General features: G+C 55.2%; 4 protein-coding genes across 4 annotated transcripts; 1 reads left to right on the top strand and 3 right to left on the bottom strand.

The window, feature by feature from the left end:
* Positions 1-95: 95 nt before the first annotated feature.
* On the bottom strand, positions 96-1,560 carry CGGC5_v010013 (4-hydroxybenzoate polyprenyltransferase; the record flags this gene model as incomplete). The annotated part of the gene is made up of 3 exons (XM_066152249.1): positions 96-1,084; positions 1,277-1,328; positions 1,501-1,560. 3 exons carry the CDS (start codon positions 1,558-1,560, stop codon positions 96-98), a joined length of 1,101 nt encoding a protein of 366 aa, XP_066008511.1.
* A 561-nt stretch (positions 1,561-2,121) lies between these two features.
* CGGC5_v010012 (uncharacterized protein) lies at positions 2,122-6,477 on the top strand (the record flags this gene model as incomplete). Its single annotated transcript, XM_032019473.2, has 2 exons — positions 2,122-2,392; positions 2,441-6,477. 2 exons carry the CDS (start codon positions 2,122-2,124, stop codon positions 6,475-6,477), a joined length of 4,308 nt encoding a protein of 1,435 aa, XP_031883335.2.
* A 424-nt stretch (positions 6,478-6,901) lies between these two features.
* On the bottom strand, positions 6,902-10,330 carry NIC96 (Nucleoporin NIC96; the record flags this gene model as incomplete). Its single annotated transcript, XM_032019472.1, has 2 exons — positions 6,902-7,222; positions 7,277-10,330. The coding sequence occupies 2 exons, from the start codon at positions 10,328-10,330 to the stop codon at positions 6,902-6,904; spliced, it is 3,375 nt and encodes a 1,124-aa protein (XP_031883336.1).
* Positions 10,331-12,875: 2,545 nt separating this feature from the next.
* Positions 12,876-15,296, bottom strand: CGGC5_v010010 (putative 6-phosphofructo-2-kinase; the record flags this gene model as incomplete). Its single annotated transcript, XM_032019471.1, has 5 exons — positions 12,876-13,733; positions 13,786-13,947; positions 14,003-14,678; positions 14,791-15,127; positions 15,266-15,296. The coding sequence occupies 5 exons, from the start codon at positions 15,294-15,296 to the stop codon at positions 12,876-12,878; spliced, it is 2,064 nt and encodes a 687-aa protein (XP_031883333.1).
* Between the last annotated feature and the right edge of the window lie 4,403 nt (positions 15,297-19,699).

Raw genomic sequence — 19,699 nt, 5'->3', positions numbered from 1 at the left:
ATCTACGCAAGACACAAAAATGGGGCTGCGGGCGTGATGAAAAGGGTATTCCGATTTCTATGTGCTATGAATACAGGCAATGTTGGTACACGTTCCTACGCTACGATCTCCTGCTCCTCCACCTTTTCGCCTTGAATATATCGTGCAATGTAGTCGGCAAAGAGACCGATGCTAATCGCGCCGCCTGTGAGCCAGCAGCCATTGCAGAACCACCACCAACAGTCCTTGACGCTCTTGAGGTTGACGCGCTTGATCATGATGCCAAGCGTCAGTGCAGCACCTCCACAGCTTCCGATGTAGAAGAGAGGTCCGGCACCAGCAGCGAAGCCCGCCATGCCCAAAAGACCGATCTGGACTGCCGCCAGGCCGGTCAGAACCTGCTTCGTCTCGGCGTCATGTTTCAGTGCGATACTCTTGATACCCGCCTTGGCATCATCCTTGATATCTTGGTGGGCGTAGATCATGTCGTACAGCACCGTCCAGGCAACATTTGAAGAGTAAAGACAAGCAGCAGCTGTCAATGCTGCGCTGTTAGAGAGCAGGTCGATACCGAGGGCCGGGAACCCCATCATTGCTCCCCAGGAGAACGTCAGTCCGAGGACGGCCTGGGGATAGTACGTGACGCGCTTGGCGAGAGGGTATGAGGCGACAAAGAGCAGGCTTGGAATGCCGTAGAACAGGCAGGCAGTTGGAAACTGTACCAAGACTCCCAGCCCGGCCAGAAGCTGAGCACCCGTGAAGACAAGTCCTTGGAAAGGAGTGACGGCGCCCCGCGCAATGGGTCGAAACTTGGTTCTCGTGACGTGGGGATCAAGGTTACGGTCCCAAAGATCATTGATAGTACAGCCTGCGCCACGCATGATAAGAGCGCCCGAGGCGAAGAGGAGAGAGGTTCCAATCACTGTGCCGGGAGTTGCCATGGCCATCGGCGCCGCCATGAGTGTCGAGAAGACGCATGGAAAGAAGAGATAGTACGTTCCTACAGGCTTGTCGATTCGGACGAGCTCGGCGTAAGGGACCCATGATGCAGGCAGGTAGGAAAGGAGCCCAGTCGTGGGCGGTGTGTAGACAGGCTCAGCAGGGCCTGTTACAGCAGCAACAGCATCTTGCGTCACCGCGGCCGTGAGACACTTCGTAGATGTGTGAAGCGCTGTCTGCTGTTGGCAGACTGAGCTCCGGACGATGAGGCTCGTAGTAGGCTTTTTATGCGCTTGAAGTCCAAGCCGCGACGAGCACCTTATGGGCAAGAGTGCCGATGTCCGTAGTGAGGGCTTACATGCCGTCCGTAAGGAGCCGCTCAGAATGCTGACTTGCCTCATCTTTATGGACTGGAAAACGTCAGTATTAAGTTTTGGCAAGGGGGTAATGTGCCTCGTCGACTCCTATCGGACATCACGAAAGCAAGATTGATGGCTGCATTGCAACGCCACAACGAAATGAGGGTCTGCGATACATTAAAAGGATTGATGCAAATATGAAAAAAAAAAAAAAAAGCCGTACATCAATCATGGACAAGCTGGACGGCGCATATGTCGAGTCAAAGGCCGAGCAGTTTCTCATGAGCCTTGCTCATGGGAGACGTTTACGCTTACACGTTTGAATGTAACAACGTCAATCACCGGACGAAATGCCACCTGCACTCTCATGACGTACGAAAATAATCAAATTCAGAGGAGAAACGCATAGAAATGAAAACAACTCACCGAATACCGGAGACAAGTCTCGCGTTCCACCTACCTTCTCACTTTTTCCACCGAAGAAACCGAATTTTAGAAGCTCCCAGTCAAAGACCCTTCAAAGAGCTGGGTGTGGTCCGTGCTCCCGCCTACCTTTTGATTGGGCGCGCATTTGAGTTTCCTCCCATCACCCTAGGTAGGTAAGTTTGGATAGCCTTGTCCGACGGGACATGCCTGGGCGCCATTACGATTGCCTTGTGTCACTTGCACCTGCCATCACCCACGACGTGCACCATAGCTTCTTGACGCGCCGAAAGAAAATCGAACTCACTCATTGCCTACGACTTCACCGAGGGCATTTTGCACACCGTGCAGCCCGAATGACTTCATGAAAGACGCGTCTCGGAAGATACCCCACCTGGCGAGGTAGTCCTCGATCGTCAAGATGCCGACCGCTCTGCATCCCCAGGCGAAGTTCGATCCGATCTCGCCGGATCTGGATCTTCATAGCCTTGTCGACAAGACGCCTAACTTTGAATGGGTACTTCGGATCTCGACGGCACAGATCCAAGGCCTTGGTCCCCAAGAGTTTGAGAAGTTGGTGCAACTTCAGGTCATACAGGGTGGAAAACCTTTGGTCATTGAAAAATGGAACGATGTTCTCCCGAAATGGCTTTTTGGCGGCGAATGGCTTGAGAAGACCTACGACAAGAAACGTCAGTCTACACGCCTCCATACGACATCGAGTGCTAACGTGTTTGCAGAGGAAAATGTCCGTGATATTGGCAGCCAAAGCGAGATTCCGATGACCATGGGGCACTATCTGAGAGCGATGAAGCAGCTCACGAATCAGTGGACGCCGAACAATTTCCGCGACGAGCGACGCCAGCGGCTTTACCTCAAAGATATCGACTGCCCACCTGAGTGGCACGAGCACCTTCAAAAGGTGATTCCCCCGAACCTATTTTACATGAACGAAAACATCACAGAGAAGGGAGGGTCGGATAATCGGGTCAGCGATGTCTTCCGTGGCTTGGGCGAGAAGACGATCGCTTCTGCCGGAGATCTCATGTCAAGCCTGCCGGAAGAAATGCGGGCTCAGAACCTTATGTGCTACATCGGCCACGAGGGAACATACACCCCCGCGCATCGCGAGATGTGCGCAAGTTTGGGACAGAACATCATGGTGGAGGCGTCAGGAAGTGAAAACGGAGAGAAGCCAGGCAGCTCCATTTGGTTCATGACGGAAACCAAGGATCGAGAAGTTGTCCGCGAATACTTTCTCTCCATGCTGGGACACGACATTGAGATTGAGAAGCACTTCGCACAGATCAACGCCTGGAAGAAGGCGACCTTCCCAGTCTACATTGTTGAGCAGAAGCCTGGTGACTTCATCCTTATCCCACCTCTGGCACCTCATCAAGTCTGGAACAGAGGTACACGTACCATGAAAGTCGCCTGGAACCGGACGACAGTTGAGACGCTGGATATGGCACTCCACGAAGCTCTTCCCAAGGCTCGTCTAGTCTGCCGTGATGAGCAGTACAAGAACAAGGCGATAATCTACTACACCCTAAAAAAGTATTACGCGCAGATGTTGCAGGCGGAAGATAACAGCGAGATGGGTATCTTTGGACTAGGTTCTGAACTCTTCCGCTCATCTTCACGGTTCAAGCAGCTCGCCAAAGATTTCCGACATCTGTTCTCCCTTTTCACCGAGATTCTTGTCGACGAGATGTTTGCAACCAAGGAAAACAACATCGAGTTCGTCGAGTATGATTCATGCGTCACCTGCTCATATTGCAGATCAAATATTTTCAACAGATTTTTGACGTGCAAGCATTGCGTGCGAACTCTTGTTAATGGCGATGAGGATGCATACGATGTTTGCATGGAATGCTACGCCATGGGACGATCTTGCCTCTGCGTCTCCAAGCTGCAGTGGTGTGAGCAGTGGAAATGGTCAGAGCTCACTGAGAACTATGAGCTCTGGCGCTCAATGGTCATCAAAAATGATGGCTTCGTTGACATGGAGCTGTCTCCGCAACCTCTCGAGATCGCCCGTAGCCGACGTGGCAAGAAAGCGCTCGCCCAGATTTGCCAGGAGGGCTTGCGCCGACGACCATTCAAGGACATTTCCAAGATCGAGGAGGAGAAGCGCCTGTCCGAGTCCGAAGATGAGCCGGATCTCGATGACAATGGAAAGCCGAAGAAGAAGAAGTATAAGCGAAAGAAGAAGCAGGGAGATCTTCGCCGTTGCCACGTCTGTTGTCACAAGGATTATGCCTACAAGGTCCAGATGTGCTCCAATCCAGAGTGCAAGGAAGGATTCTGTTACGGAGTTCTCTACCGCGCCTTCGACATGATGCCCCAAACGGTGCAAGAGAACGAGAATTGGCTCTGCCCAAGATGCTTGGGCATTTGCAACTGCGGCGCGTGCCGTCGTGCCGGGACAACCAAGCCGTACACGCCAAAGAACACTCTCCTCGGCCATGACACACGACCAATCGCTGACGACCGAAGCGTTGAAGCGCTTGTCGATTTCCGCGTGCATAACTTGAACTGGCTGAAGGCGTCAGGCGAAGAGGGCCGAAGTACGAACAGCAAGCGCATGAAGCAATTACGAGAACAAGCCGACACTGCCAAAGCCCAGGAGCCGGCAGCTGTTGCAGCCGAGGATATTGCGAACGGCGCCAATTCGGCATCGAACGGTGCGAATGGTTATGGAGATCAGAGCCATATCCTCGACGGACACGATATGCAGCAACTTAATGGCGAAAATGGCTTTAACGGCGATGTCGACATGTCTCAGCAACATGAACAGCCCGTACCGTTCGCCGACATGGGCATGAATGGCAACTGGGACCAGTCGGCTTACCCAGACCCCATGGGAATGGGCGGTCAACGCATGCTTGGAATGGGTTATTACGAGCCATCCGGGCCTGATCAGATTTTGTTTGATCCGTTTCAAATGCCTTCAGCCGACGCTATGGTCTTCGATGAGGAGGCTGAATTCCTCAAGAAGACCCTTAAAGCTGCCAAGAGGAAAGCGAAGCACGAGAACGATCTTGATCCGGACTTCAATGCGCCACGCAGTCACCACAGAAAGAAGCCGAAGAAGGACAACGTAACAGGCGAGTCTGCCATGGATCCTGCGTTGTTCGGATCCGCCGTTCCTGACGCCGCTCCCGCAGCCGCCAGCGGTGAGTCCGGCGAGGCAGGTGAAGGCGGCTTGACCGTCGACGACGATCCGTCGGCTCAGCTGGAGAGAGAGGCGCAACAGGACGTAGAGGGCCCACAGCGCTGGAAGGGTGGATGGGCCACGCCTTGGCCTCCGTCCTTCCCTGCGAACGTTCCAGAACTACGACATGCAAGACCTAAGGTGTCTTACGCCGAAGTTGAGGAGCCCGTTATTGACGACCCGGAGGACATGGTCCCTGCTTACAAAGCCAAGCCTCTGGTCGAAAATGATGAGCCGCAACCTGGCGACAGTAGCACTGATCCTCTGGATCTTGCGTCCGATGCCATTCGCGCCCTCATCCAGAAGGGAACCGATGCTGCTGCCGCGGCTGCTACCGAAACGCCGAAGGTCCCTAAGAGACGTGGGAGGCCGCCAAGGGATGCAAGCTCAACTCCGGCCTCGGCCACCAGAGCGGCTGCTGTACCGAAGCAATCTGCGTCAGACGTTGCAGCCAAGAGACGAGAGGAGCGCGCATCTCGAAGATCAAGGCTTAGTGGTGTCGTCACCATTGATGGAGCTAGCTCATTCAACCCCCGAAACAGCATTTACGCCGAGGACGATGATGATGAGCCTGGAGGGCACAATGTCACCGAAGCTGAACTGGAGGCCGAGTTGGAGCGTGAGTTGGCTGGCGAGGACACTCAGCAATCTGTCACGAAATCCATCGAAGGTGCGAGCGCGCAGCCAGTCAAGAAACGGCGTGGCCGGCCACCCAAGAACAAGACCACTGCCCCGGTTGCCGTGGAGGATGACGGCGATAAGTCTCTTCCACCCCCTCCGGCTGGCGCAAGTCAGATGATGTCCATGGCGGCCCGCGTCAGAGCTCGCGGCAAGAAGTTTAGGATCACCTCTCGCAGAGATAGCGCCAAGGGTACACCTTCCGCTACACCGGCCCCGTCAGAGAGACCAGCTGGTGAGCAGAGCAATCAGCCGACGCCGAATCGAACGACAGAGAGTGCGCATGTTCCATCCGAGGGTCCGTCTGAGCCTCAAGAAGTCGCTGTGCCAGCCAGAGAAATATCAAAGGAGCCGACTCCAGACATGACGCCGCCGCCGCCGGGGAACTCAGCTAGAGATGCGTCCAAGGAGCAAAGTCTCGATATGACGCCTCCCCCGCCAGGCAGAACGACGAGGGATTCTACGCCTGACTTGACACCTCCCCCTCCGGGCAGAGCGAGAAGAGATTCGACTCCCGATATGACGCCGCCCCCTCCAAACACGACGGGCAGACGCTGGCAAAAAGACGACGAGAATGACGGAGACTTCGCCGCTCCAGGAGGCTCGCCGTCTTCCGCATCTTCTTCCGACTCCGGAATTCCAGGTGCGAGCCCGAGTCCTCCACGGCCGCGACGAGGCAGACCTTCCAATGGGCCAACAATTGTCAAACTTGGGGGGTCCGACTCGGAGTCGGAGAGCGAAATTTCTTCGTCGTCTGAATCCGAGAGCGGTATTGGTTCTCCTGGCTATTCACGAGGTTCTTTGACGGGCAGGGGGGGTGGAAGGGGTCGTGGTCGCGGCCGGCCCCGTGGGCGTCCCCTTGGACGTGGACGCGGTGGCTGAGCTGTCCAATCAAACAGCATTGGGCTTGATTTTCTTTCCATTAGATGCGGGATCAGAATGGGCGTTTGGGCTCAAGGTTTTGGCAGTTTGTATCGTATGATACCCACAACGAGTGAAATTTAGTAAAGAAGCAGGCAATCAACATTGTGCCTCTTAGTCACTACAACAACTTTCTGCAGGTTCTCAGTGATGCCACCACATATCATAAACTTGGGACAGCATTCGTCGTAAAGGTATCATCTATTCAGCCTCATCTGGTTGCTGTATTACTCAAAAGCGAAATTGCGCTACCGAGAGCGGTTTCATCTTCATTTCTCTTTTCTCCTCCCTGCAAGCAGATCTCGTCGTCTGCTCATTTTAACCCATGCTAAATGTACAAAAAACCAACAACGCGTCAAAATACATGCTGCGATGAGCCGCCATTCTACTCCGCCGAGGCCCTGGCAAGAGCCTCGTGCAGGTGGGGTGGGAAGCGGTAGCGCAGCTGGCTGGTGTAGGTGGTCAGGTCGAGCGTCATCTGCCTCATCTGCTCAACCATCATGCGGCGGGTACCCTCGTTGCCGCTGAACTGGCCGCCAGTCAGCTGGTCGCGCTGGCGGGTGCAGCAGATGATGGTCCACATGAGCAAGTTGGGGACGTTGATGGAGACGGGCTGGGACAGGCCCGAGAACTTTGAGGCGTAGGCGCGGATGATGCTTGGGTCGCCGCTGGCGTCCAGGGGGAGGATCTCCAGGGAGCGAATTTTCTAGCAGCAGATGTTAGTCTGGGGGTTTCGCGAGGAGAGGAGGTTGTTACTTACGTCGAGACACTGAGCCCACTGGCCGGCTTCGACAAGAGACTTGATGGTGCTCATTTCCAACAGGACGCGGCAGGCGACCTTGTTCTGGTCCTGGATCTTGCGATGGAACATGGCATCGCGCTCGTACATGGACATCATTGTACGCGCAAGCTCGACGGGGTCGTCGATGGACGCCAGGCTGAGGCTGCTGCCGGCCGCGGCCTCCTGGCCAGCGGCACGGGGCTTGACGGGCATCAGGCGCATGGGGTCCTCGCCAATCTCGAGAGAGATGGCCTCGCTCAAGGCACGGCTGACGATCGATACGACGGTGTCGTACTCGCCAGCCAAGTGATACAAGAGGACGGAGTCGGTGGTACGGCCGTTCTCGTCTGCGAAGCTGGCAGCCTGTACGGTGACTGTGTTGATGAAATCGTTCTCCTCCGTCAGACCAATTAGCGGGCCACGCTCCTCGATGATGCCGCGAATCCGCTGGCCGTCGGGACGAATGTCGCCAATGAGCTTGCTAAACTCTCTTGTCTCGAGGACGAGCTCGCGGAGGGCCTCCCAGCAGAGGTTGGCGTGGCGGCGGCCGGCCTCGCCTGCCAGGTCCATGTTGAGGCAGATGAGGGTCAGGTAGTCCACGGCCGAAACGACGTCGGCAGCACGGAAGTCCCTGGTGTAGTATCCAATCATTCTGCCAAAGTTGATTTGGACCAGGTCCTTGACGTTCAGGCTGCGCAGGTCGTTCGAAGCGCTGAATGGATCGGAAGGACGGAGCAGACCGTAGTATTCCAGGGCGATGGCGAAGTGGACCGCATCAACGTACGAAAAGGGGTAGAGGTAGGCAATGGCCTCCTCGAACATGCCAGAGAGAACCTGCAAGTAGAAGAACATGCCAAAGCTGCCGCTGTTGTCTTCAGACGAGGACTTGGGGAAATGCTTAGCACCAATCTCCTTGATACTCGACTGCAATTCGGAGAGACCGTACGCCTCACTGGCAACCTCGACTGAGCGGTCGCCTTCTCTGGCAAGGTTGAACTGAAGCCAGATCCAGTCATTGATGTCGGTGTTGAGTCCGTCAAGGCTGCGGTTGTTCAAATCGCAACGACCAATGATCTTGTAACAGGCCATACGGAAGGGATCGATGGAGTTGTCGGGGGCATTGCGAACTCTTTGAGTGTACTCGGCGTTGCACCTGTCCTGCAGCGTCCTCTTAAGTCTACGGTCTTCGTTGGATGCGTAACCGTTGAGGTAACTCTGGAATGTCCGGTCGATGCTGCGGAATTGGTTGCCGTTATCATTAACGTACTTGGCCGCCTCGCTAACGTTACCAGACCGCAACAGGTAGAAGACGATGGCCCAGACGTATTCTCCCCCGACTTGCTGAAGTTCCGTGTTGTCAGGCACCAGATCCTTTCTGGCTGATCGCAGGCGGATATACGCTCTAATCTTGCTAACGATATCGGGACGACCGCCGAGGTTGGCCTCGTGGGGATGTTTTGAAATAAGACCTTCAACTTCCTGCAAGAACTGCTTCTCCAGAAATTTGTTGGCACCCTCGAGTAGCCGCTTCCGCATGGCTATCGAGTTGGACGAGTTGGGGGACTCGTCCAAGTACATCTTGGCAAATTGTCTCTCCTTGGCCGTGGCACCATTGATGGTGGTCTCGGCTTCAGGATCCTCACCGACAATCTCTCTAACGGCATGGTATGCCTCGACAATGTGCGGGGCATACGGGTCGAGAGAGCGGTGCTCAACGTCTGCGAGCTCTGAAAGAATAGGGTAAGGGTGGTTGATAAGGCGAGCCGAGTTGAGGCTGCGAACCTTTTCGGAAAGCTTGCTCTGTTTCTCGCGCAGAGACCTGTCGTCAGTGTTGATGTGGCCGGTCAGAGATCCGCCGTTATCGGTAGAGCGGTCAACATCGGAGAACTCGGGCTGATGCGTGCCGATCTTGCTGGCGTTGCCAATGACAGAACGGTGCATGCTGGACTTGCCCAGGACACTGGCTCTACCGGAGCGAGCGCCAGCCGCCTGACTCTTGGTGCGGCGTGAGCGACCAAAACCGCCAGTTGACTCCCTCATGGACGCCGCGCCTCCGAACGATGCCTCTTCGCGAGGCTTGATTCCAAAGTGTTCGTAGATACGCTTGCGCTGGTTCTCCCACTCCATCGTCACGTTGTCCTCCAGAAAGTTATCAAAATCGCGAACGGATCTCTCGAGGCCGTCGGCAATCATGCTCATTGTAGTCTTCGTTTGGAGGTTCGCGAGGTAGGTCTCGACGTCGATCTCGGCGGGCGAGTAGCCAGTCGGTCTCTCAACACGGCCGGTCTGAAGGTCGAGGGATCCGAGGTCCCTGGCAGCCGTTCCGGGGTCGACACCAGACGCGGCGAGGAGGTAGTGTGCTCTGCCATCGGAAGGGCGCTCCTGGGCCTTGGTTCCCAGCTTCTTCAGGCGCTGGCGCAGGTCACCCAGGCCGAGCTGCAAACTGGGGAGGTCCTCGACGCCACTCTCGCCATCTCCCTGCCTCTTGCTCTTTGCAAAAAGGCTGTCGAAGTATGCGCCAGAGGTCTGGCCCTGCTGAGCTTGCGATTGGTTGTTCGTGTTCTGGTTCTGCTGTTGTTGCTGCTGCTGTCCCTGCTGGGGGAAGAGAGAGCTGGCGAGGGGATTGGTAGTAGTCTGGCCGAGTGTCGTGCCGGCCTGCGTTTGATTCTGGTTGCCGCCGAGGCCGCCACCGAAGAGGGATGGCTTCTGCGCTGTCGATGCCCCGAGACCTCCCAAGCCGCCCAAGCTGAGGCCGCCCGTTTGTTGCTGTTGCGCAGGCTGGCCGAACAGAGAAGACTGCTGCTGCGCCGGTTGCTGTGTCGTCGAGGCGCCAAAGAGTCCACCGCTGGCCTGAGGCTTGTTCTGATTCAAGTTGCCAAAGAGCCCACCGGATGCAGGCGTCGTGCTCGCAGGCTGGGCACCGGGTGTCGCTTGTCCAAAGAGACCTCCGCCGGTCGTCGCTCCCTGCTGGGGAGTGCTGGTCGAGCCGCCCAGGATGCCGCCACCCAAGGGCTTGTTGCCGAAGAGCGACATGGTGATATCGTGAGCGCGTCAAGTCGAATTCGGATTGAGCGCTGCGATGGGCGTGGGAATGGCAGTAGTGAAGATGGTGGACGCGATCCGATGGTGATCAGGCGCGTTTGGGGATGGAAATTTTGAGGTTTGGGAGAGCTCTCAGCAACAGCTCCACTGATTGGTGGGGAGCGACCAGGCAACGGACAACGTTCCAGGTTGCGAGTACAAGCGCCCCTGGCATTGCAAACGACGAATGAAGGTAGACGCTACTTGCTGCTTGCAGACCCACCTGGGGCACTCACCGAGAAGCAGTGTCGGTGAGAGGTTGACTTACAACGCTGGCTTTGTGTGCCATTCACATTGTAATTACTCCATCTGGGCGAGAAGATTCCCGTTCGATATTCATTTACTATATTATTGCGCAGGAATTAAGAATAACTCCAAGTGCCTATGTTTCCAGGCTTCTTTTAGTCGCTACAATAAGTTAAATACTTACTGGCATAGGTTACCAATTTGTTAGCTGGCTTCCTATCAGGACCAAGTACAAATCAACGTCCACAGATATTAGGATAGTTACTTTCCACGGACTACGTGGCTTAATATGCCATCGCGATATTCCATGGTATCTTCACCTATTACAATGAACATATTCTTCCTAGTATGTCTTCGTCGATCCTCATCATTGTCTATACCTGTATTGCAGAAATAAGTTTATATCCATAGACGGTGGTCTGTATGAACTATTCTGTAGCTCAGATTCTTACCTCAAACGATTTGTTCTGTTTGTGAAATATGAAGGAAGTCTTTGACTGCGACTTCACCCGCCTCTCGCTTCGAGGCTTCGACAAGCTGGAGGAAATGCCCTCCATAGTAGCACCAAACGGTTCAGGGCCACCCCTGAGAAGCACTCAGAAACGAAAGGCTCTGGACACTATATCGCCTGGATACTACGTAGTCTAGAATCATCCAGATGCAAAATACCCAGGAGACGCCATCAAGCTTTGAAGATCACTCTGGTGACCACTGTGCGTAGCCTGCCTCACCGCTGAAAGACTCACATCCCGACGGCGATGATGCCCCCCTCTGGTTCTAAACAGCTAGACACTATCCAACTACTCCCCCAAACGGCTACTTCATCTTCTTCACGAGCCATGCCGAAAATGGGGGTACATGGAATTTAAAGACGAGGCCCGCAAGCGATCCGCTAATTCTCGACTCTGTTCTGACCCCCGAACAGAGCAGTCGAGATCAACTCAATCACCGAGCCAGCCTCCCCTAAAGCTGACCATGATCATCACACTACATCTACCGAGGAACATAAGCCCAAAATGAACTGAACTTTGGATCTCCGAAGTATCTCGGCCTTCCTTCGCCCTTCGGAGACGAGCCGTCCTGTACACCTTGACCCGATCCCCTGAAATTCACACCGAAAAGGAGCCGCCGCAATCATCACACCACACGATCCGACCCCGCCGCCCCTGGATCTACCCTCTCCCCCGTCAAAACCACTCAAGATAGGCCGCCGTCGGGGAACATCATTCCCGCCAGCCTCAATCCAACTCATAAATCTCGTGACCTCCCGGTCCGACCTCGAACAGCCTATCCGTACACCCACACACTCCTTGACCTGGGATCTTTCCATCCAACTCCCGCAGAGCCTCACCCGGAGATCCATACCATACTAAATCTCGCAGTATTTATCGCTGAACCAAAACCTCCGTCTCCTGATCCGCCGGCCCGACTACAGAGCCTCATCTCTCGGCGCCTCTGCCATGCAGATGACTGAACACGACCTCACAGATCCACGGCCAAACAAGCATCTGGTTCCTCGGCCCGTACAAACATCCCACGTCGAGTGTGACAAACCACCCGACATGTCAAAACCACAACGTCGGTCCTGCCAATCACGCCACCCCCTAACCCACGGAACGGGAACCGAAGCGACCTGCCATGTCTGCGCCGCTAGTGCACCAGAGCGGAGCCCCTCAGTCTGTCATCACCTGTCAGCGCCGAGTCCAATGTTGCAAGTGATACCTGTTAGTCAGGCCAGTCGTGCCTTGTTACATGCATCTTCCGACGACGTCATTCACATCTGGCAGCTGCTGCACCTGGCTAGATTATCAGATATGATAGACTTCTTTTGATCTACGTTGCTAGCTAAAGGCCGATTCAGGCTCTAGTGTGTTGTGTTCTGTGTATGAATGTTTGTTTCTGACAAAGCTATTGCAAATGGTAGCAAGAAGGAGCCGCGAGGCTTCCTTGTATCGTTGTGCGTCATATGGGTATCTTTTTTTGACCTGTGTGCTGTGAGACGGTCTTCTTCGATTCCCAAACGCCTTGCAAATGCTTCGACCCTTCCACTAACAATGTCGAGAAGTCCATGTGCTGAAAAAACAATCATCTGCAGGAACCGTTTCTATCCCACACTCCCAAGCAAAAAAACATCATAGTCGTAGTTGAGTTAACCTCGCACTCCACAAACGCCCAAGCGAAACATTACCCATTATTGTTGTACAAGTGTCGTCGTAATATAATACAGTCCAGAATGCCCTGTTCTCTGAGCTCAGGCAGCGCGGTCGACGGTGCGCTGCGGGCGGTAGTTGGGAATTTCGGAGAATGTCGACTTGTCCGCGCTGTAGCGGTATGCGTGGAAATCGTATCCGTAAGGCTTGGGCTCAATCGAGTACAGCATACCCAAGGGAACATCCAAGTCCGCAATCTCGTTGCGGGTAAGATCCATGAAGTAGGCCATGAGAACTCGGCAGACCGAGCGGTGGCCGATGATAAGGACGTGGTCCTCGATGCGCTCGATTTCGCGCACCATGTCGCGAAGGCGGGCTATGACTTGGAGGTATCCCTCACCTCCAACACCCGGATAAGTGTAGTGAAGCTTGTCCTCAGCGCGCTTCTTGTACTCGCCAGGGAATCTCCTGGCAATCTCTTCGTACGTCATGCCCTCAAACAGGCCTGCGTTAAGCTCGTTCAACATCGCCCAGTTCTTTACGTCGTAGTCGTCATCAGCATCAAAATGCTCCGCTGTCTGGACGCTACGCTTCAACATTGACGTCCACACACAAAAGTTCTTCTCCTCCAGCTCGCGGTTGAGCTCAGGGTACGGCGGGGTATGGTCACCAGCCTTCGGCGGAAACGACGATTGGGCGATTTTGTCCTTCTGCTCAATGAGCCACTCCTTGCGCTTCTGTGTAATGAAGTCATGGAGGGCCTTGCCATATCGCTCTCCATCGGGAGTTAAATCCGAATCTCCGCCGAGCTTTCCGAGGCGGTTGTCGACGCTTTGTCCGTGCCGGGTGAGCCAGATCTGCCGCGGCGCCAGGTTGAAAGTTGTCAGGTATGAGCTGATACCGCCGCTCAGGAACCCGCGCAGTCTGTATTGGACGAGCTTACGACCGACATCAATCATCTGCAGTCGGTGTTAGTGATTGACGCGATGTTGTAGATGGGTGCGCACGTACCTGAATGTATTGCATGTCATGCTTCTCCTCATAGTCCCCGATGGGTACGTAGGCACTCTCATAAGCCGCAACGCGCTTCTTAAAATCCGCGAGGGACTGGTGAGGATCCTTGTCCTTGTAATCGGGACCCGAAAGCTTCAGGCGCATGTTTGCCTCCAAGAGCTGCATTACTGTTAGACGACTTCAAACAAGGGGAAGAATGCGCGTCTCTACTCACGTTCTGGTCGTGGCAGATACTCTCGATGAAGAGAATACCCAGCTTGGGCTCCCTCTCCTTAATCCGGTCGACCAAGAGCTGTCGGCGGTGAACTGTGCTGTTGGTCGCATCGAGGATGCCCACAGAGCCTCCCTGATGAAGGAGATAGTCCAGCAGCTCGTCCAAAGTATCCAAGGCAACCTGCTCGCGGATCTTAGATGCAGTCTCGTTGGTCGGCTCGAAGAATCTGGCAGACTGATCCATAGTGTCGGCGTCGGGTGTGTTGAGGTTCAGCTCAGTGGGCTCCTTGTTGCCCTGCGCAGGGAAGCCGTTCAACAGGATCGAGGCAGCTTGTGTCGGGGGATCAAACTTGAGTGGCGAGGGAGGCCATGGCAACTTCAACGGCGACTTCATCGGCGAGGAAACGCCAGCAGCCACACGTCTTCTGTTTCCAACATTGAAGATGCGCGAGTCGTACTGCTGCCATGAAAGGTACCTTTGCACCTTTTTGGTGATGTATGATTTTCCTCTCGCAGGCAGTCCGACCATGATAATAACGAGCTTCGCAGCAACATCTCTGTCGCTGATCTTTCCATCGGGCGAAGCTCTCGACACGGTCATGCCGGGTACATTCAGTGTGGCTGGGTGCGGGCGAAGTCGTGGGGTGGTTCCTCCAGAATTTTGTCTTACAGGCGGGCTGTTCAAGGAGCAAAAGTTAGTCAACCTATGCAATACCAAGCTATATGAAGGCGCCAATTCTACGAGCAGCTTTCTTGACGCAGCACAGAGAAATATAGTTGTACACATACATTCTAGGCGAGTTTGGGGCGGTTGAGACAACGCTTCGCATGGCTGGAGGGGTGTCGGAGGAGGCAATGAGAGATCGGTCGCGCAGGGCAATGGGCCCGCTGAGGTCGTTCATGGATCTAAGAGCATGCGCCATGGCGGGGGGAGGCAGCAGCGCATCGTGGAGGTGAGGATGGGAAACGGGCGGTGGTGGCAGTTCGCCGTTGGTAACCGCGATCGTGGGCGACCTGGTATTCGAATGGGTTGGGGGCGATGACGAAGGCGCGCGGGAATCCCTGGTGTTGGAGCTCATTGCCAGTTTCGCCAGAGCAGATTGCTTGGCCTGTATGAGACCAAGGTCTTTTTCCAAGGGAAACAAGAAATGTTAACGATTATATTCTGGACAAGAGCGATTTCTCCGAAAGGTCGAGTGGGAGGGAAGTTTTTGGGGTTGGACCTTTTGGGCAGGAAGCATGAAAGTTCAAGGAATCTACGAACCTGGACTGTATGGAAAGACTGCGGAAGGCATGGGGGCGGATTTAGGGTGTGGAAGAGTCGGCGACTGGGGTCTAAAAGGTGGAAGGAGTCACAGGGTGCCACTGCTGGCAGCAGCTGCTACTGGACTGGTGGCTACCAGGTAGGTAGTGTCCCAAGGTAGGTAGTGTCCCAAGGTAGGTAGTGTCCCAAGGTAGGTAGTGTCCCAAGGTAGGTAGTGTCCCAAGGTAGGTAGTGTCCCAAGGTAGGTAGTGTCCCAAGGTAGGTAGGTAGGTAGGTAGGTACTGGAGGAAGGTAGCGGAGTGAGACTGGGCCTGCCCCGTTTAGAGCGTTGGCCGCTTTGTTCAGGGAAATGTCGTTCGGTTCCAATGTCCCAAGGGCTGCACCCAATGGAGGTGCAGGGATGGGGAAGCTGGTCGAGCTGTCCGACGTGGGTGATGAAATGTGGCGTCGAGGATGGCCTAGCTCGTGCCTTAGCGCGCACAGGGGTCCGGGCGACGAGAGAAAAAAAAGGGTTTGTTGAGAGGCCGGACAGGGAAGGAAGCGCGTGTAAGTGGACTGCAGCAGCCGGGCGCGGTCACTGGAGGCGAGGGTATTCTGTACGAAATCGGTATGACGGGCAGGCTGGCTGGTCGTTTGGAGGTCACCGTCGTTGTTGGAGAGGTGATGTAAGTCGATGTTGATGTCGATGTTGCCGATATCCGGAGTAAGGTAGAGGTGCCCGACCTGGTGCTGATGTGTATTCGGCAAGCTGTCGTCGGTAGGTAGGTAGGTAGACAAACAGACGGAAGGATGGGAGACGAAAAAGATTGCAATGCAATGCGACGGGCTTGAGTCTGGTTAAAGTATAGAAGGAAAAAGAAGAGGGGAGGGGGAGGGCCCGAGCGATGGAGCCCCGAGATGGTGGAAAGGACCGATAAATATCTCCAACTTAAGGTAGGCAGGGACTCGTTGGTGGATGGGACGGGATGGGATGAGATGGGATGGGCGTACGAAGTCAGGGTCGACTTGACTTGACTTGGGGCTCAGGGCTGGGCTCCAGCCTGGCGCAGGTAGGTATCCGTCGACACCAAACACCAGATTTTTGATGGGTTCTGATGGGGGTGAAGATGAGAATGGCCGATGAATGAGGTGACTCTCACTCGCTCTCACCCTCATCCTCACCATGCACCACACGGATACACATCCTGCTCTTCCGTCTCTCCCGTTCCATTTCTCTCTGCCTGCTCTGCCTGAGGTCTTGACTCTGCCTCTGACTGACTCTGAAGGTACCAGGACGGGAGGTGCGAGGCCGTCGGGGAGTGAGGCGTGTCAAGGCCAGATCCGAACCGAACCTAGGTGACCTCGAGCTGGAAATAACCACTAAACTCGTCGTGTCGTAGCATCTCCAAGGGCTCTGGAGCAATGGACACGCTTGGCACCGATCCAGGACCTGGGACCTTTTCACCATGCACTGGAAATTGCCAGAGAAACTCGGGCACACTGCCAAAAAAACCGCACCCCTCCCCTCCCCCTCTCCTCCAGTCCCCTCACGCCTACGGTAAGGTATGTCGCCCCCCATCCACCACCGCCCTGCGGCCAACGGTCGAATCGGCGCAAGCAGATGCAACCACCTCGCCCACGCCCACGCCCACGGCCATGCTGCGGCGACGGCGCGGCGGCCTTCTAGAGACGTTCCCTCAGTGGGGATTCGCCCTTCCAGCGTCTCCCCCAAGATGGGGCACAGGAGCCCGCGCTGCTGCATGCTCGGTGGCCGGTCGCCGATGCGCGAGCGAGCAGCAAGCCCACCAAGCCCTTTCTTTCCACTGGGCTTCTCTCTCACTGCCCTTGTCCAGGACATTCAGGCACATCCCCGCCATCAGAAAGAAAAACCCTTGTCCAGCGCCTCGAATGGCACCAGAGCCCTGGGATCGCTGGACTGCGTGCCGTGGGAGCCAGACGCGGGATGGGGGTGTCGGGGGTTTTGCCTCGAGTCGTTTGATTTTCATTTTATTTTTGCTATTTTATTGTATTTTGGTTTTCTAGTCCCTCCCTCGTTCGGAATAAAGCCTTAAGGTGTGGTTTTGGACTGACAGTGGTGGGCTTTCCCTGTCAAACGCGGCGTCTGGGCGCCTTCGGCAAGCCACCTTTTTCCCTGTCAAACCTATCCGTCCGACGGTCCGTTTGAGAGGGCGTAGATATGCCATGTCTAATCATACCAACCCCAGCGAACCAGTGCCAAACCATTCCAATAGTCAAGAATGCGGTGTACGAACATGTCCTCTCAGACTCTCTGCCAAGGCAAGGCAAAGCGCAGCAAGGCGGACGGGATGAGCACTGCGCTGGGCTGGGCTGGGCTGGGCGACGTGGACGGCGGCAGAATATCCACGAGTGCCTGTGCCCCTGCTCGCACATACTGCCTGCCCTTCTTTCGCGCGTTGAGCGATTGCAATGTCAGAGTGGACTCACTCTGCCCCGGAGGTGAGGTGAGGTTCAACACTCCGCCAGCAGGGGCACCTGGAAGCTCCCAGCGATCGCTCCCCCAATTCCGTTCGCGGCCCAGACAATTCATACGCAAAGCCTCTGGCTGATTGCCAGCATTCCACTTTCCACCTTTCCTGAGGTCATTTCACGTGTTTGCCATGGGAGGCACGTACGTGTGTGTACTGCTGTTGCTGGGCGATATACCTTATTCTAATGATTTTCCCGCAATCACTGGCCGGCAGGTGGTTGTTCAGCGGATGCCAAGGTCCATCTTCCGCGACTACGTAGACGCCATGCAGCAAGATGTGACTCAGAGATGAGATCGTCTGGGTACGGCCGAGCTGATATGAAGCTGTAACACCGTCGAGCTGGGCATCTCATCTCATCCATCCCCTTCAGTGAGCCGCTGGCACGGTAAATGGTAATTATGGGTGTAATTCCGGCCCCCAATACCTGTCAGGCCCTGCCTCAGGCTGGGTCGATCTGATGCTGATGCTTAACAAACAACCCAAATAGAAGGGCCGCTGTAAAATCAATAACATTTACTTTTTTAATACTGCGTACCTTATTCTACCGCATTTGGCCCTGATAGTCGTTGCTGTTTGGTGTTTTGTCCATCTCTGGGGGTCTTGGCCAATGCCTGGAGCCAGTTCATCCACGCCCTCCTCCCCCCATGTCCATGTCTATGTCCAAGCCCTCCTCGCCTTGTCCACAGTCCTAACGTCCACCGTCTTGCCATGTCATGGATGTCAACCAGTTAAGCCACCCATCCTCCGTGCACCATGCCCGACGGAAACCTCAATAATCACCCTCCTCTCTCCTTCCCGTCGTCCAAAATAAGCCCAAACATCATCTTTGACGGCCGGCCCCATCCTCTGCCTCTCCCCGTATGCCTGGGTCAGGCTCTGTGCTGTGCGGTGCCTTGCCCGGGTCCCGTCGTGTCCATCCCTCGCATTTGTGTTGTGTTTCCCCAGGTACATGCTCCTGCCACACCAGCCTGCAAACCTGGAAATAGCTGCAGAACGACTGAAGTGCCGTCTTGGCTTATCGAGGCGTTCAATGCTCACTTGTCGCCCATCACCTCTCGGTGCTGGGTGAGGTGGCCTTGCCTTGCTCACCGGGCATGTCGGAGATACCCCGTAGATCCATCTTGCCTCTGCTGCGCTTCCCACTTCTCTTCCCACTCAAATGTTTCACGACTCAGGTCTTCATGTACCAGCCCGCCAAGTCTGCCTCCTGAATCAACTGGTGCCGGCACCGATGGCTAATTCTATGAACCATCTCAACTTCTCAAGCATTCCAGCCATCAGCCAAGAAGAAAGAAGAGACCACTCACGTTGAGCCTCGTCAACACGCCTTCGAGCCCACCCCAAAGCTTATCCTTACCTTAGGCTACGGCTACCGGCTACGCTGTGCCGCCCTCCCTCCCCTTCGCATACTTTGACGGTTATCTAACTTGGTTAGCTCTGGTTGGCGAGAAAACTAATGCTTGATCAACACCTGGTCCTGTCATCTGGCTTTCTGCGGTGCTGCAACATGTCTCCGACAGCCCTCTCAACAAAGTCGCACACACAAAGAGGATGGGATACACAGCATAGTTTGACACACCACCTCCTGCGGTCGCTGCGGTCGCGTGTCGATGATATTCCATTACATATTCTGTTGGCGTTGCGACAACTCAGCTAGCGCTTGGGCTGACCTCGGAACCACCCCGAAGTCCGGAGGCTGGCATGAGAAACCTCCACGCCCCGGAGATCCGCTCCAGAGCATGGCTCCGCTGCGTCTCGGTGAACCGTGGGCGCGAACCCCTTATCGAATCCCTGGCCGTTCTGGACTTGATGTGGGGTGGGAGTTCTGGAGACTCCAGGAAGCTGTCTGTCATTGTCAATTGTCAACTGTCGATCGATGAACGCCAGCCTTCTGTTTGACGTCTCGTCACTGCGAGATTGCCAATCCTTCTTCCTTGGTCTGGGC

This window comes from Colletotrichum fructicola, assembly GCF_000319635.2.
Source record: "Colletotrichum fructicola Nara gc5 chromosome Unknown KSG_Nara_v1_contig05, whole genome shotgun sequence".
Classification (NCBI taxonomy): domain Eukaryota; kingdom Fungi; phylum Ascomycota; class Sordariomycetes; order Glomerellales; family Glomerellaceae; genus Colletotrichum; species Colletotrichum fructicola.
Note: the sequence above shows the minus strand (reverse complement) of the source record. Positions and strands in the feature narration are given on the sequence as shown.